Source organism: Falco punctatus (assembly GCF_963210335.1).
Source record: "Falco punctatus genome assembly, chromosome: 4".
Classification (NCBI taxonomy): domain Eukaryota; kingdom Metazoa; phylum Chordata; class Aves; order Falconiformes; family Falconidae; genus Falco; species Falco punctatus.
Genome location: NC_137583.1, coordinates 26,300,116 through 26,311,925, shown reverse-complemented (window position 1 = coordinate 26,311,925; position 11,810 = coordinate 26,300,116). Strand labels below are relative to the sequence as shown.

General features: G+C 54.8%; 1 protein-coding gene across 7 annotated transcripts in view; it reads left to right on the top strand.

Moving 5' to 3' along the window:
* Positions 1 to 171: 171 nt before the first annotated feature.
* The window catches only part of GRID2IP (Grid2 interacting protein), a 52,023-nt gene continuing 40,384 nt past the window's right edge, over positions 172 to 11,810 (top strand). For 4 of the 7 annotated variants that reach the window (XR_013927707.1, XM_080384762.1, XM_080384763.1 and 1 more), the window contains exons 1-3: positions 2,383 to 2,617; positions 4,657 to 5,228; positions 8,062 to 8,216. Coding sequence is in view for 6 of the 7 variants with exons in the window: in XM_080384762.1 (XP_080240888.1) it covers positions 2,602 to 2,617; positions 4,657 to 5,228; positions 8,062 to 8,216 (743 nt within the window). In the remaining variant the exon portion in view is untranslated. Of the gene's footprint in view, positions 308 to 2,382; positions 2,618 to 4,656; positions 5,229 to 8,061; positions 8,217 to 8,454; positions 11,294 to 11,810 lie in introns of those variants that run through there. The other 3 variants (XM_080384764.1, XM_080384765.1, XM_080384767.1) reach the window with 3 other exon arrangements.

Sequence of the window (11,810 nt, the reverse complement as noted above, 5' to 3'; positions counted from 1 at the left end):
TACATGCAGGGATCTCGCGTAGAACCAGGCTGAGGTGAACTAAAGCTGCAGGAGATAAAGGTCCTGTGCCGGTTCCTTACGTGGCGTGGCTGTCAACTGAAACCGGCCCTGCAGCTGGCGCGGTCCATGCTCTCTGGAGCGCTGCTAATGAGCGACCGATTGGGTTACGGTGCCTGGTTAGAATTTGCCATAGAAACTCAGCCAGTTGCTGCTGCCAGGTAACTGATCCAAAAGCTTCGAAACTGCTGTGATGATTTTGCCAGCTCTGGGTCCCAGTCTGCTGCTGGCTGGATCTCGGGCACAGCAGGTAAGCCCTTTGAGGGGTGCTCGGGTAGCTTTGGCACCAAGAGGAAATTAATTGGTTTGGCTGAGACACAGTGGCAGGAGGTGAGGTTGAGTTTCAGGAAGGGGACCTTTTTTTCCCTGGTAAGTTCTTGGCCCCCAGTGCACCAAACCAGAACCTGGTGAGAGAGAAATGAAGGCAAAATATTGCTGGGGCACAGCCACCCCAGAGTGCAGCCTGAGGCACTTTGCTCCTGATGGAGGACATAGTTAAAAAGCCATTTTTTCCCTTCCCACGGATGCAGCAAAATTTCTGTACTGCTTCAGGTAGCCTGGAGGTTTGTTTGGGACATTGGATGTAACCTGGCAAGTCTGCCTGCACAGAAGGGGCCCTGGGATGGGGGGCTGGCAGCCGTGTGGGCATGAAGCTGTTTATTTGTCTGTGGACAGGCAGGTTTGTACACTGTGGTCCGTGCACCCAGCATGGAGCTGCCTGCACTATTGGCAGGAGCTGCAGTGAGTGCTGCCGAGCAGGGCACCAGCACCAGTGCTGCTGAGGGGCTCCATCCACTCTTAGTGGCCTTATATGCTGTGCGCAAGGACAAAACATTCAGCAAACACTTTAATAGCAGGTTGAGGCTGGGAGATGAAGCTCATTCAATTTAAGTGCTGTGAAAATCAGAAAGTCTTGTCTGATCAAAGTCTAGCAGAAGGTCTTCAAGGAAACAAACTTTTCATTAGCTTGGAATCCCATAACTAGTTTCTTGCCAGGATTAAAATTCGCTGTTTTAAAGTAGTCAAGTCAAAAATGGAGGGAAAAGAACCAATTACTTCACTTGCTGGAAAAAAAAAAGTATCCATTGGAGTTTTGCCTGCCTGTCTGGGCCGTGAATAGTGACGAAGATGCACTGACGTTTTGTAGGAAGGTGTGTGCACTTCTGCATCAACACGGGAGGGCAGCGCACGCTCCCTGCAACGCCCACCTGTGGATCTCAGCTGCTGAGGAGATTTGTGTTTGTGCAGGACCTGTGAGAAGGGAGCCATGTCCTGTCTCTAGCAGAGCATCACTGACACCAGAGCTGGAGAGGACAGGAGGAGCAGGTCTCCAAGTCCCTCGCAGCAGACATGTATGAACATGAAGGGCACGAGCGAGAGGAAGACCTTCCATTGCACCGTGCTCACCTTCAGGCTGCGCCAACCAGGTCCCTGCAGCTCTCCTTCGTAAGGCTTTACCCAGTCCCTTACCAAGTCTCCCAGCTTTCCTGGGGAGGTTGTTTCCCATCCAGCCCAACGCTGCTGACAGCTCAGCCTGTGCCAGTGCCCAGGGAGGACTGGATTGCTGTGTGGTCCTTGATGGGATGCAGACGGCCCCTCCCGCTGGTGCCCTGCAGCAGGATATGTAATACCCTAAAACCTCTTAAGCCCTAAGCCCTGAGATTCCTACGTGCTGAGGAAGCAGAGGAGAAAATCAGAAATAGCAGCTTAACGAACAGTCGGTGCCAGCATGGGGGGTCTCTGCTGTGAAATGCTCTCAGCTGCTTCCTGCTGTGAGGACCCTCACTCCTCTGCAGCCTGGCTGGGGAGGATCTGGTGAACCCTGGAGAAGTTGGTCCAGAATCCCAAATCCTTGCAGCAAGCAGAAGGTTGTTTGGCAGATGCATACTCCCAGAAATTCTGGTGTCCCACTCAAATAGCTGGTGGTGGGGTCAACGAGGTCTCGGCACATCCAGCTGCTGTTTGGCAGTGGTGATGGCATGCTGCGTCTCTGCTGCTTTTTGCAAAGTGCTGTCGCTTCAGATTTGCCCTGTGGGTGAGGGATTTCTCTCCACAGGCATTAATCTGTTTTACCTCCTTCCAGCTCCTAATTCCCCCCAGATCTGCAGGCTCAGGTCAGCACCAGACTCAGCCAGGACCAGCACAGCAGTTAGTCTGTCCATGCTTCTCTTTGTGATGGAAATAAATTAGGAAAGGAAGAGGCAGGAAGGACCTTTCTGTGCCTGGTGCTGGCTCAGAGCAGCTGTAAGGGCACAGGGCTCAAGTAAGAAGCCTGGGAAGGGGCAGCCACCCTCTGCCCCGGCTCTACTCCAGCACCGTGGCACAGCAGCCGTTTTGCCCACCCCTGGACTGCTGCTACATGCGAGGGCTGTGCCCCCAGCACCCCGGGGGCTGCAGCGAGGACGCGGGAGTTGGAGAGATGCCCCTGGGAGCCCTGCGGGTAGGTGGGACGCACTTCCAGGGGTGATGGAGGAGAATCGAGAAAGCCTCAACCCCTTAGTGGGACAAACCTGCTGCTGGTGAGAGCCCGCCAGGCTCGCTTGGATGGCCGCAGACTTCTGTAAGTGCTTGAGCCGTAGGGTGTAGAGGTGGAAAGGGGTGATGCAGCTCCCTGCAGCAAGGCGATGGCCGCTGCTATGCCAGGCTTCGCTGTGGAGCTCAGCCCACAGCGGCTGCACTGGGGCCGTCTCGGTGCTTACTGGGCTCTTGCTGGAGCCTTCAAAACTTGTGCTTTGCTGCCTCAGGGATCCCCTGGTGTTCGGTCACAGATGGATTTCATCCTGCTATTGCCAGACTTGCCCATGCTTTACTCTCAACACCTCCCCTTCAGTCCTCAACATCTGTACCTGTTAACACGGGCAACAGCTGTGTTTCCTCTTTGAGTAACAACAGTAACAGTAATCCCTGATTTTTATGTAGCATTTTAATCAGCACTGCTGTACAAAGGAGGACAAGACTATTACACTTACAGCGTTAGTGACAGTATATTGCTTGGTCCTTTTTAATGTTTCCTTATGAAGGCGGCACTTCTAGTGCCCTCTGTAGTACAGCCTTGAGTAGCTGTTTGCCAGAGCAGGTTCAGGTTATTGATACAGATTTCTGCAGTAATGCTGTGTTCCCTGCCCATCCTCACGATTCTGCTCTCAGAGCAATCTGGTCGGTATTATCTTTGCTGAAAGTGGTCATGAGAAGAGTTCCTTTAACCTCCCTGGCCTACAGTAAGGTATTAAAGAATGTTTTTAGCAGTTCTGAATTTTGACCAAGATTTCCTAGGTCTCAAAGGAACAGAATAAATGTCTTTTGGTCATTCAGATCAAAGCTTGAAGAACCACGCCACCCCAATGACAGTGAGGTAGCGGGGTGAAGGGATGCCTTTGCTGTGCTGGCAGAAGCACGCACCAGAGCGAACTGGGACCTGCTGGGCTGCCCAGGCTGGGGGGAGCAGCTGCTCAGTGGGACACAGCAAGAGCCTGCTTCAGAGCTCCTGGGCTCTGTGGCTCTGGGCCTGGTTTGAGACTGTTTGATCCAAAGAGCAAAAAACTCAAGGTGCGTTTGTGAGGATGTTTTCTTGAGCAGCTCTGAGTCCTTGTAGTCTCTGTAAAATAATTTTCCCAGGTAAAAGACTGTGTTTCCCTTTTGTAAGTGCTTAATGTGTGTTAAATAACACAGATGGAATAAACACAGGAGTGAAAAGCATCTTCACAGACAGCTAAGATCAAATGAAGAGAAAATCTACATGTGAATTATTTTAGCAAGTCTCAGCAGACAATGCAGGCACTTACACATCAATGGCATCAAAAGGGCATCCAAATGAGCCATGTAGGTCAGCTGGTCCAATTTATCTTGGGCAAAGATGACTTCTGTAGATGTTTCAGGCTGATGTGCTTGATTTCTCCTTGAGCATCCATGGAGCTGGTCCTAACCCTTCAAACAAACCACAGACAAGTCCTTTTGAAACTCCTCGTCTTTGAATTTCAGGATGCTGTGATCAAGCTGATACTATACACAGGACAGGAAGGACACAAAGAAATACTGCCAGGAGAGCTGAGAGGATCTGGCAAATTCTAATGAATGTGCAGTAACTTTGCAGTTGCAAACTGCTAAAATATTGAGTATTGAGAAGAGGTGGTTAAAATAAGGCTGGTTTAGGTCATTGGATGATCTTTTCATTAATGTGACATGCCAGGGAAATGAAGTAATCATTTTGCTAGAGAAATAAATACAAACAAATGCCCAAACACACCTCCCAGGGAAGCAGGGTGTGTGTGGGGGGGTTAGGTAAGTGCCACTGATGGCTGAGACAAGGGCTGTGCCAGGCCACAGCCCAGGTGCCAGGTGTAGCCCCGACCTTTCTGGCCAACGCAGCTTCCTCACTGCTAATGGCATTGGCACTGCCAGCAGCCTGACGGTAGAAGAATAAAAGCTATTTTTTAGGGAAATATGGAGGAAAAGCATCCCTCTTGGGGCATTTCTTCCCACAGTGGTGCAGCACAGACTAGAACCCCCACACCCGATAGGGTGCACGTAGTATCTACAGGAGCTAATGTTAAGGAAGGAAATCTCATCGTAACTCCTTTTTTTCCCCTCCTTCTTTTCCAGTTGCAGCCATGCCGGCAAGCAACCAGGGCTGGCCCGAGGCCTTCGGGTTCAAGATAAGTAGGACCGGTCCGTGCTACATCCTCTGGGTGCAGGAGGGCAGCATTGCAGCAGCAGCAGGACTGCGGCCCGGTGACGAGGTGCTGGAGATCGAGGGGCAGCCTGTCTCCTCCTTGGGCTCTGAAGCACTGCTGGGGCTGGCCAGGCGCTGCGGCAACGTGCCCCCCAGCATTGGGGTGGTCTCCCGCCTGCAGCACGCTGACATCCCCCCTGGTCCCCAGGGATGCTATGGCTTTGAGCTGGCAAGCAGCAGCCCCCCACGAGTGGCCAGAGTCAGCCCGGAGTCACCTGCTGCTGCCTGCGGGATTGATCCAGGGGATTACGTGCTGGAAGTCAATGGGATGCCGGTGATGCTGGCCGAGTCAGCAGCCGCCCTGGTGAGGTCCTGCCATGGGCAGTCCCTGCGGCTGGGGCTGCTGCGGCCACAGCACAGGGCCAGCACTCGGGACCCTGTCCCCAGCACTGATGCTGTGCACCAGGAGAGGAAAAAGAAAGCGCAGGAATTCAGTAAAAAGGTAAGACCAAGGCATGAGGTGAGTGTCTGGGGCTCTGGGAACCTCCTGCTCCCAGTGATCTGGAGATTCCTGCTTTCAGCCTTTGCAGTGTGCTGAGATGGGGGGATGCTCCTGGCTTGGTCACAAGGCTTGGGGTGCAGATTTTGGGCATTGGTGCCCTAGAGAAGGGTCTGATAATTACCTGTGTTTCAGTAACTCTTGATGGGTGCTGCAAAGAGCTTGCAGATCCTCTGGGGGATGATTCCAATTACTTACTCCTTTGCACTACAAGAGTGTGTGGAAACCCACAGGGGCAGATCCCTCTCTCCTCTATGCCTGAACATCCTTGCAAAGTTTGAACATGTCATTCCACAGACGTTTTAGCTCTTATTTTGTTGCAGAAGGAAAGCATCAATGTGATTGCATCTTCATTGTGTCCCTGAAAGCATCCTAGTGGGTAGTTTGCCAAAAACATCACCTCATGCTAATTATAAATTTGATCATGGTTGGGTTTTTAATCTTTCTAATTTCCATTTCAAAGTAGCCTTTTAAAATACTGTTATGAAAGTAACCAGGCTTGTGGCTTTTTTTGATCCCAAGTTAATAAAGAAACAAGACATTCATAAAGAGATTTGTAGGTATCAGCTGAATCCCCTCAGTCAGCTTCTACATTAAAGATGCACAAATACGCACTGAAGTTTGGATTCGTAAGGCAGAGCATGGCATGTGAAGCATATACCTGCTGATTACAGGAGATTAACAAGAGGATGAGAGGGTGTTCCACACTGCCTTCATCTCATGAAGTCACATTAAACCAAGTAAATGTTTCCTGGATGATCACAGGAGAGCACTTTTGAAGTGAGCAAGCTGGTCACGAGAGTGTGAGCTCCTGTCGTAGCACCTCTGCCACCTCCCCTCCCTTCCCCTCCCCGACAGCCCCAGCCAGAAGCAGGTTTGTGGAGCACGTGTGCTGCTGGCTCCTGGGTGCTGGAGCGCAGCTCAGCTGACAAACGACTCTCTAAAGGGGGTTAATGGCATAGATGTTTTAAGTGGCTTCATCTCTTTACACGATACAGAAAATAATAAAACCCAGTGCGATGCTTTACACCCTCGTTTACCTGGGAGCTCGGCTCTGGTAGGTGCTGCTCATGCCAGTGCTGCAAGCACCTGGGTACTCCTGCGCACCCGCTGCAAGGCTGGAAGGTTGGAGGGTGCCAGTGGCTTGCATTTCATGCCTGCACTGCCTGCAGGTGACTTGCAAGCCTGAGGTACGGAGGCTTTTCCCACCCTCATTCATTTGGCAGAGCACCTGTTTGAATCGCACTCGCCTGGCAGGTGGAGCGGTGCTGTTAGTGGCAGCGGGGCCAGGGCTGGCATGGGGCTGTGCCAGCCTAGCATCCCGGCAGCCTGGGGGCATCACTGGAAAGCGATGGAGGTGCTCACAATCTCAGTTCCAGGTCAACATCTCCTCTTGTCCCCTGCATGCTCAGGGACACACTGGGGACAGCACTGACACGAGGGGTGGCAGCAACCCCCCATTCCTGCCCACCAAACCCTGCGGTCTCAGCCCAGGCAAAAATTTAACAGCAGCATCCTGGGATTCAGCCCACCAGGAACACCATGGTCTTTGTCATTTTTCTGCTGGACCTTGGGACTGAAAAGCATGCAAATCTGCTCGGGGGACGCAGCTGCCCCAGATTCGGTAACCTTGAAACGCTGCTGCTGCCGGGAGCCCCTGCAGCACTTGCGTGGTGGCTGCGCAAACCCAGCAGCACCCAGAGGGTTGTGCTGGGGGTCACAACGCCAGTGCCAGCCCCCCCCAGGGACCTGCCAAGTGGAACAAGCACCTGGAGGAAAGAGCTTTTCTCCTTCCCTGAGCAAGGGCCTCTCCCAGCAAGTGCAGGGGGCTTGGCTGGGCGATGCCTGCCGGCTCCCTTGCAGTGCCACTGCAGGGGTGCACACATGCAGCCCTGCATGCACCTGCTGCGGAAGGGCACACTGGGAAAGGGCGAGGGGCTCCACTCCCCTCACTGCTGCTTCCCCCTCTGCTCGCAGAGCGGGAGGGAAGCAGTTAAACCTGCTGTCAGCAAAAAAACATCACCTTGCAGGAAAACCCAGTGCACGAAAGGACTGCAGGGTGGTCACAGGGGGTTTTCTGCATCCCACGCATTTGCTGCATGTAGCCAGGCTGCATGCAAGGTACCAGCACCCACTGCCCAGGACAAGGAACAGCATCCTGGCCTGGGAAGAAGCTAACAAGAGGGTCCCATGTGGGGCAATTGGCTCAATGGCAATTAGCTAATTACTCTGCTTGTCATGGCTGTCATAGGTGGAAAGGACAAGACAGTGGCTGGGAGCTGCTGATGCTGTTTCCAGGGCTGGGGTTCACATTCGTGCTCCCTTTACCCACTTCCCTGCAGCCTCCCAGAGTTAATGGCAGGATCAGGGTGTGATTAGAGGCTTAAATATCTCCAAAAGCCCATCATGATGTCCCCTGCCAGGTAGACTCCTGAGCGATCCACCGGGTCCCAGCCCAGACATGTCAGAACCTCTCCCATGGGCCCACTTTTGACCCAGCAGAGTTTCGGGGTTTGGGATCACACTGCTGTTCCAGTGCAATGTTTAACACAGAGAACAGCAATACCAGGGATGTGTGTGAAACCCCAGTGGTGCAGCGTGATGAGCTGATGTCTGAAGTTTCTCTTTCCCCCCTACATGGGTTCCCTCCTTGTTGGCTGACCAAGTGCTGCAGTGAGATGGACATGTTTTCTGCACTGTCAGTACCTCCATATGCACGGTTAACTGCTCTGCTGCTCAGTGTCCCTTCCCTCTTCTTTTGGCTCCCATGTGGCAGGTGGACGACACCCTCAGTGACCAGCCAGAGGTCAAGGAGAAGGTGTTCACCATCCTGAAGCAGTACGCAGCAGAGAGGAAGGTGGAGTACTTGGCCTACGCCCTCTGCATGGTCCTCACCCAGGAGTCCCAGCAGGATCTGATTGATGACATCAGGTACTGGGTGCCAGTTACCTCCATGCTGCCATGCTGGTCGTTGAACCACAGGCATCCGCCTGCCCATCGGCGAGGGGTGGGCAGGGCTGAGCGGTGCAGGTCAGGAGGTTCCTGCAGGGAAGATGCCAGCCCCCTTTCCAAGGCGCAGCTGAGCTGGGCTTGGTGGGGTCTCAGCCCAGCATCCCCGTGCCCGCCAGCCTGCGTGGCTGTCCTGCCCAGGGTGGGCTAGGGGGACCTGTACCTGCCCGCTGGCTGTCCCCATCCCTGCAGGGAGCGGTGGTCACTGGTCCTGTGGAGCCACTGCCTCTGCCTGCAGCACAGGACCTGGCTCCTGTTTCTGGCCATTGTTTCAAAGGGAGATGGGATTAACTGCAGAAAAGCTGGCGATTCTCCAAGAGCCTGGCCAGAAAATAAATCAAGCTCTGCAAGGCAAGAGCTGCTGGCAGGTGAGGGGTCGGCCAGGGCTGCCAGCAGCTCTGGCAGCCGGGGAGGCTTGGGGGGTGTCTCTCAGGACCACAGGCTGCCTCTAGGCCAACACTGCCTGCAGTATCCTGGGGTGCTGGGGCTGTGGTCCCACATCCTGGGACTCTCTGGCAAGGCTTCGCTTGGGCTCGGGGTCCCTGTCACCTCTTGAGCCACCGTGGGCTCAAGGTGCTGTGGGCGTGCAGCCAGTCTGCTGCTCTTCTTGCAGCGTGGGCCGGCACTGCAGGATGGTGCTGGTGCTGGTGCATGGACACGTGGTGGGGATTACGGCCAGGCTGAGATGATGGCCATTAGGGAATCAGGTCTCCATCTGGCCCCGCTCCGGGCCCGGCTTTCCAATTCCTGCTTTAATCAGTGGAATTGCAAGATATTACAGTTACCATAACAACATCCCTGTGCTGGGGTCCCTGCCGTGCCTGCCGTGAGCTGGCAGTGGGGAGGATGGGGAGATGGGTCGGTGGTCCTTGGCACGCAACATCTCCCTGCTCTGCCACGGCTGCATGCAGGCCACCTGGGGCTCCCCTGTACCTGAGTGGGGGTGGGCACAGTGCCCTGCAGAGCCAGGGTGCGGAGGGGACCGTCAGCCCCCCGGCAGCTGCCTTGTCCGAGTGCCCATGTCCAGGCCGTCTGGTCGCCCCCAAACATCATGGAGGGACCTGACCTTCAAAGGGCTGGGGCTGGGGCCAGACAGCACCAAGCCTTGCCTGAGCTGTCACCCCACACTGGTCCCAATCAAAAAAAAAAACCTCCTCACCACCCACAATTCAGGAGAAACCTTTTCTCCAGCAAGATCCATGGAAATGCCTCAAACACCTCAGAGACCTCCTTTGTCTTCATCCCTGGGGAATGATATGGGATTATATCCTCCCCAGAGGGGATCTGAATAACTGTCCAAATTTTTTCTCTGGACCGAAGCCCCTCTGGGGGGGGCAGAGCAGGTTCCCCCCCGGGTGTCCCCCTCCCAGTGACCCTGATGGCAGTAGAGGTGAGCGTGGCCAGCCCCGGTGCGGCTGTGCCCCCATGCACGGTACAGAGCTCGCCCCGTGCCCAGCCCCGCGGTGCTGTGGGGCAGAGCTGTGTTACAGACCCCCATAACTCGGTCAAACCCACGGCTGCCCCGTGCCCCAGTGTGAAAGGTTAACGCCAGGGCTGGGGCAAAAGGTGCCGTAAATCAGGCAGCTAATCTCAGTTTAATGGAAATGAAATATTTAGCTTAGGGAAAAGATTTACCATCTAATCTTAATGAAATGAAGTCAAGAAAACAAAAAAAATAAGATGCTTTGGAGACCAGGTTTTCCAGCTGTGAGGGTGCTGGGGAGGCGGGGGCAGCTCTGTGTGAGCTGCCATGTGTGAGATGAGCTGCTTATCCCAGGGTCTCCAATCTGATGGGTTTGTGGCTGAGCAAGAGCTTTTAATGCTTTTAGTAACTGACTGAAAGGTGGTGAGCAGCTCCCGGGTACTCTGGATGTAGGGGGTGCTGTGAGTTCAGGTGGGAGGTTTCTGCATGGCTTGAGCTGGTTGGGTCTGTCGCTCACTGAGGACAGGGCTGGGGTCTGTGCCCCAAGCCAGCACCCCCAGACTGGGGAAGGGCTGTGTGGGTGATCCATGCAAGGTGGTGTCCAGCTGACCATCCTGGGGCTTGTCCCACGGGACCACCTCTGTGGGCAGATGGAGCCGTGCAAGGACAGGCTTCGGACCACATAGGTACCCACCAGCCAGCCCGGGTGTCCCTGTGAGGCTGTGCCCAGCTCTCTGGGGGCTGTTTCCACCTGAGATGTGGGGGGGTCCCACACACCTGCACACACAGCTCACCCATGCCTCCCGCCCTGCAAAGCTGGGAGGAGAGCCGCAGAGGGGAGCCCTCAGAGGGGTTGAGACGAGCCACTTCCATTCAGCGATGGTGGTGCCCATTGCCCAGGGAACGGGGATGGATGCCGGGGGCTGCCAGGGCAGCCCTGGGCCCCAGCAGGCTGGCTGAGCCCTGGCATGGGCTTGCTGGTGGTGGCCCACCATGGATGACCGCGTGGTCCCTGCCATGCAGAGCCAGGCGGCTGGTACATCCCCGCCTGCCACTGACCCTTTCGCTGGCTTGATTGGATCTTCCCTCTGCACCAGCTGTATTTATTTTCGGGCTGTTGCTGCTGCTGGCTGTCCTCCCTCCCCTGCCTGTCCCCTCCCCGGGCTCCCCTCGGGGTTTAATGTGCTCCCTGCAAAGTGCTGCGGTGCGACGTAACCCAAGTCCCCCCGACTCAGCACACAGATCAACGTGGGGCTGCAGACACCTCTCCTCCTCTTATCTGTCCCTGAGCTGGGCTTTTTCCAGTGTTGTGGGTTTGGTTTTTTTTTCCTTTCTTTTTAGCTCAAATGGATTTCATCCCATTTGCCCAGAATTAAGCTCCTGCAGATTTTAATTTGCTGACATTTTCTTCATCCGTTTGGTTGTGGATATCAGGGATAATGCACGTGCTGCGCCGGTTCCTCCCTGCTCCCATCCCCTGCCCATATGGCTGGTGTGTGTAGTAAAAGTGCACAATTGTAGTTCTGCTCAAGAATGATGAAATACGGCAGTGAAGGGGAAAGATGAGCTGTCTCGGGTGAGTAACGAATGGACCTTTCCTGGGAGCTGAGGGGGCTGGGAGGGGAATGGGTTTAAACCAGCTTAATTCTCAAATCTAGCAACCCCTGGCACTGCAAAAACAAGATGTGCTAAAAGTTAATTAACTCTTAGCATCCGTATTGCATCGGAGCTGCTCTTGTCAGGGACTCAGCAGGCACCGCGGCTCTGCCGGGGAGAGGGAAATGTCTTATTTTGTGTTACTCCATCGCCTGCAGATGCCAAAGGCTGGGTCTAGTCCTGGGGGAGCTGTGGGTTTCTCTCCCCTGCTCCCCGCGGCTGCGGCCGTACCCAGCGTGTGTGCAGGGGCTGCGTGTGCCTCGCACCGGCGTGGGGAGGGGAGCGGGTTATTTTGGGCAGGTCGGGGTCCCAGGGGTGTGCGCCTCTTGGCACTGCTCTTATTTCTGAGCTGCTTTCAAACCAGGGCAGAGCTGCGATTCCAGCAGAGGACTGGCGCTGGCTCTGCACCCAAGTGCTCTGCAGCGCTGTCGCAACGG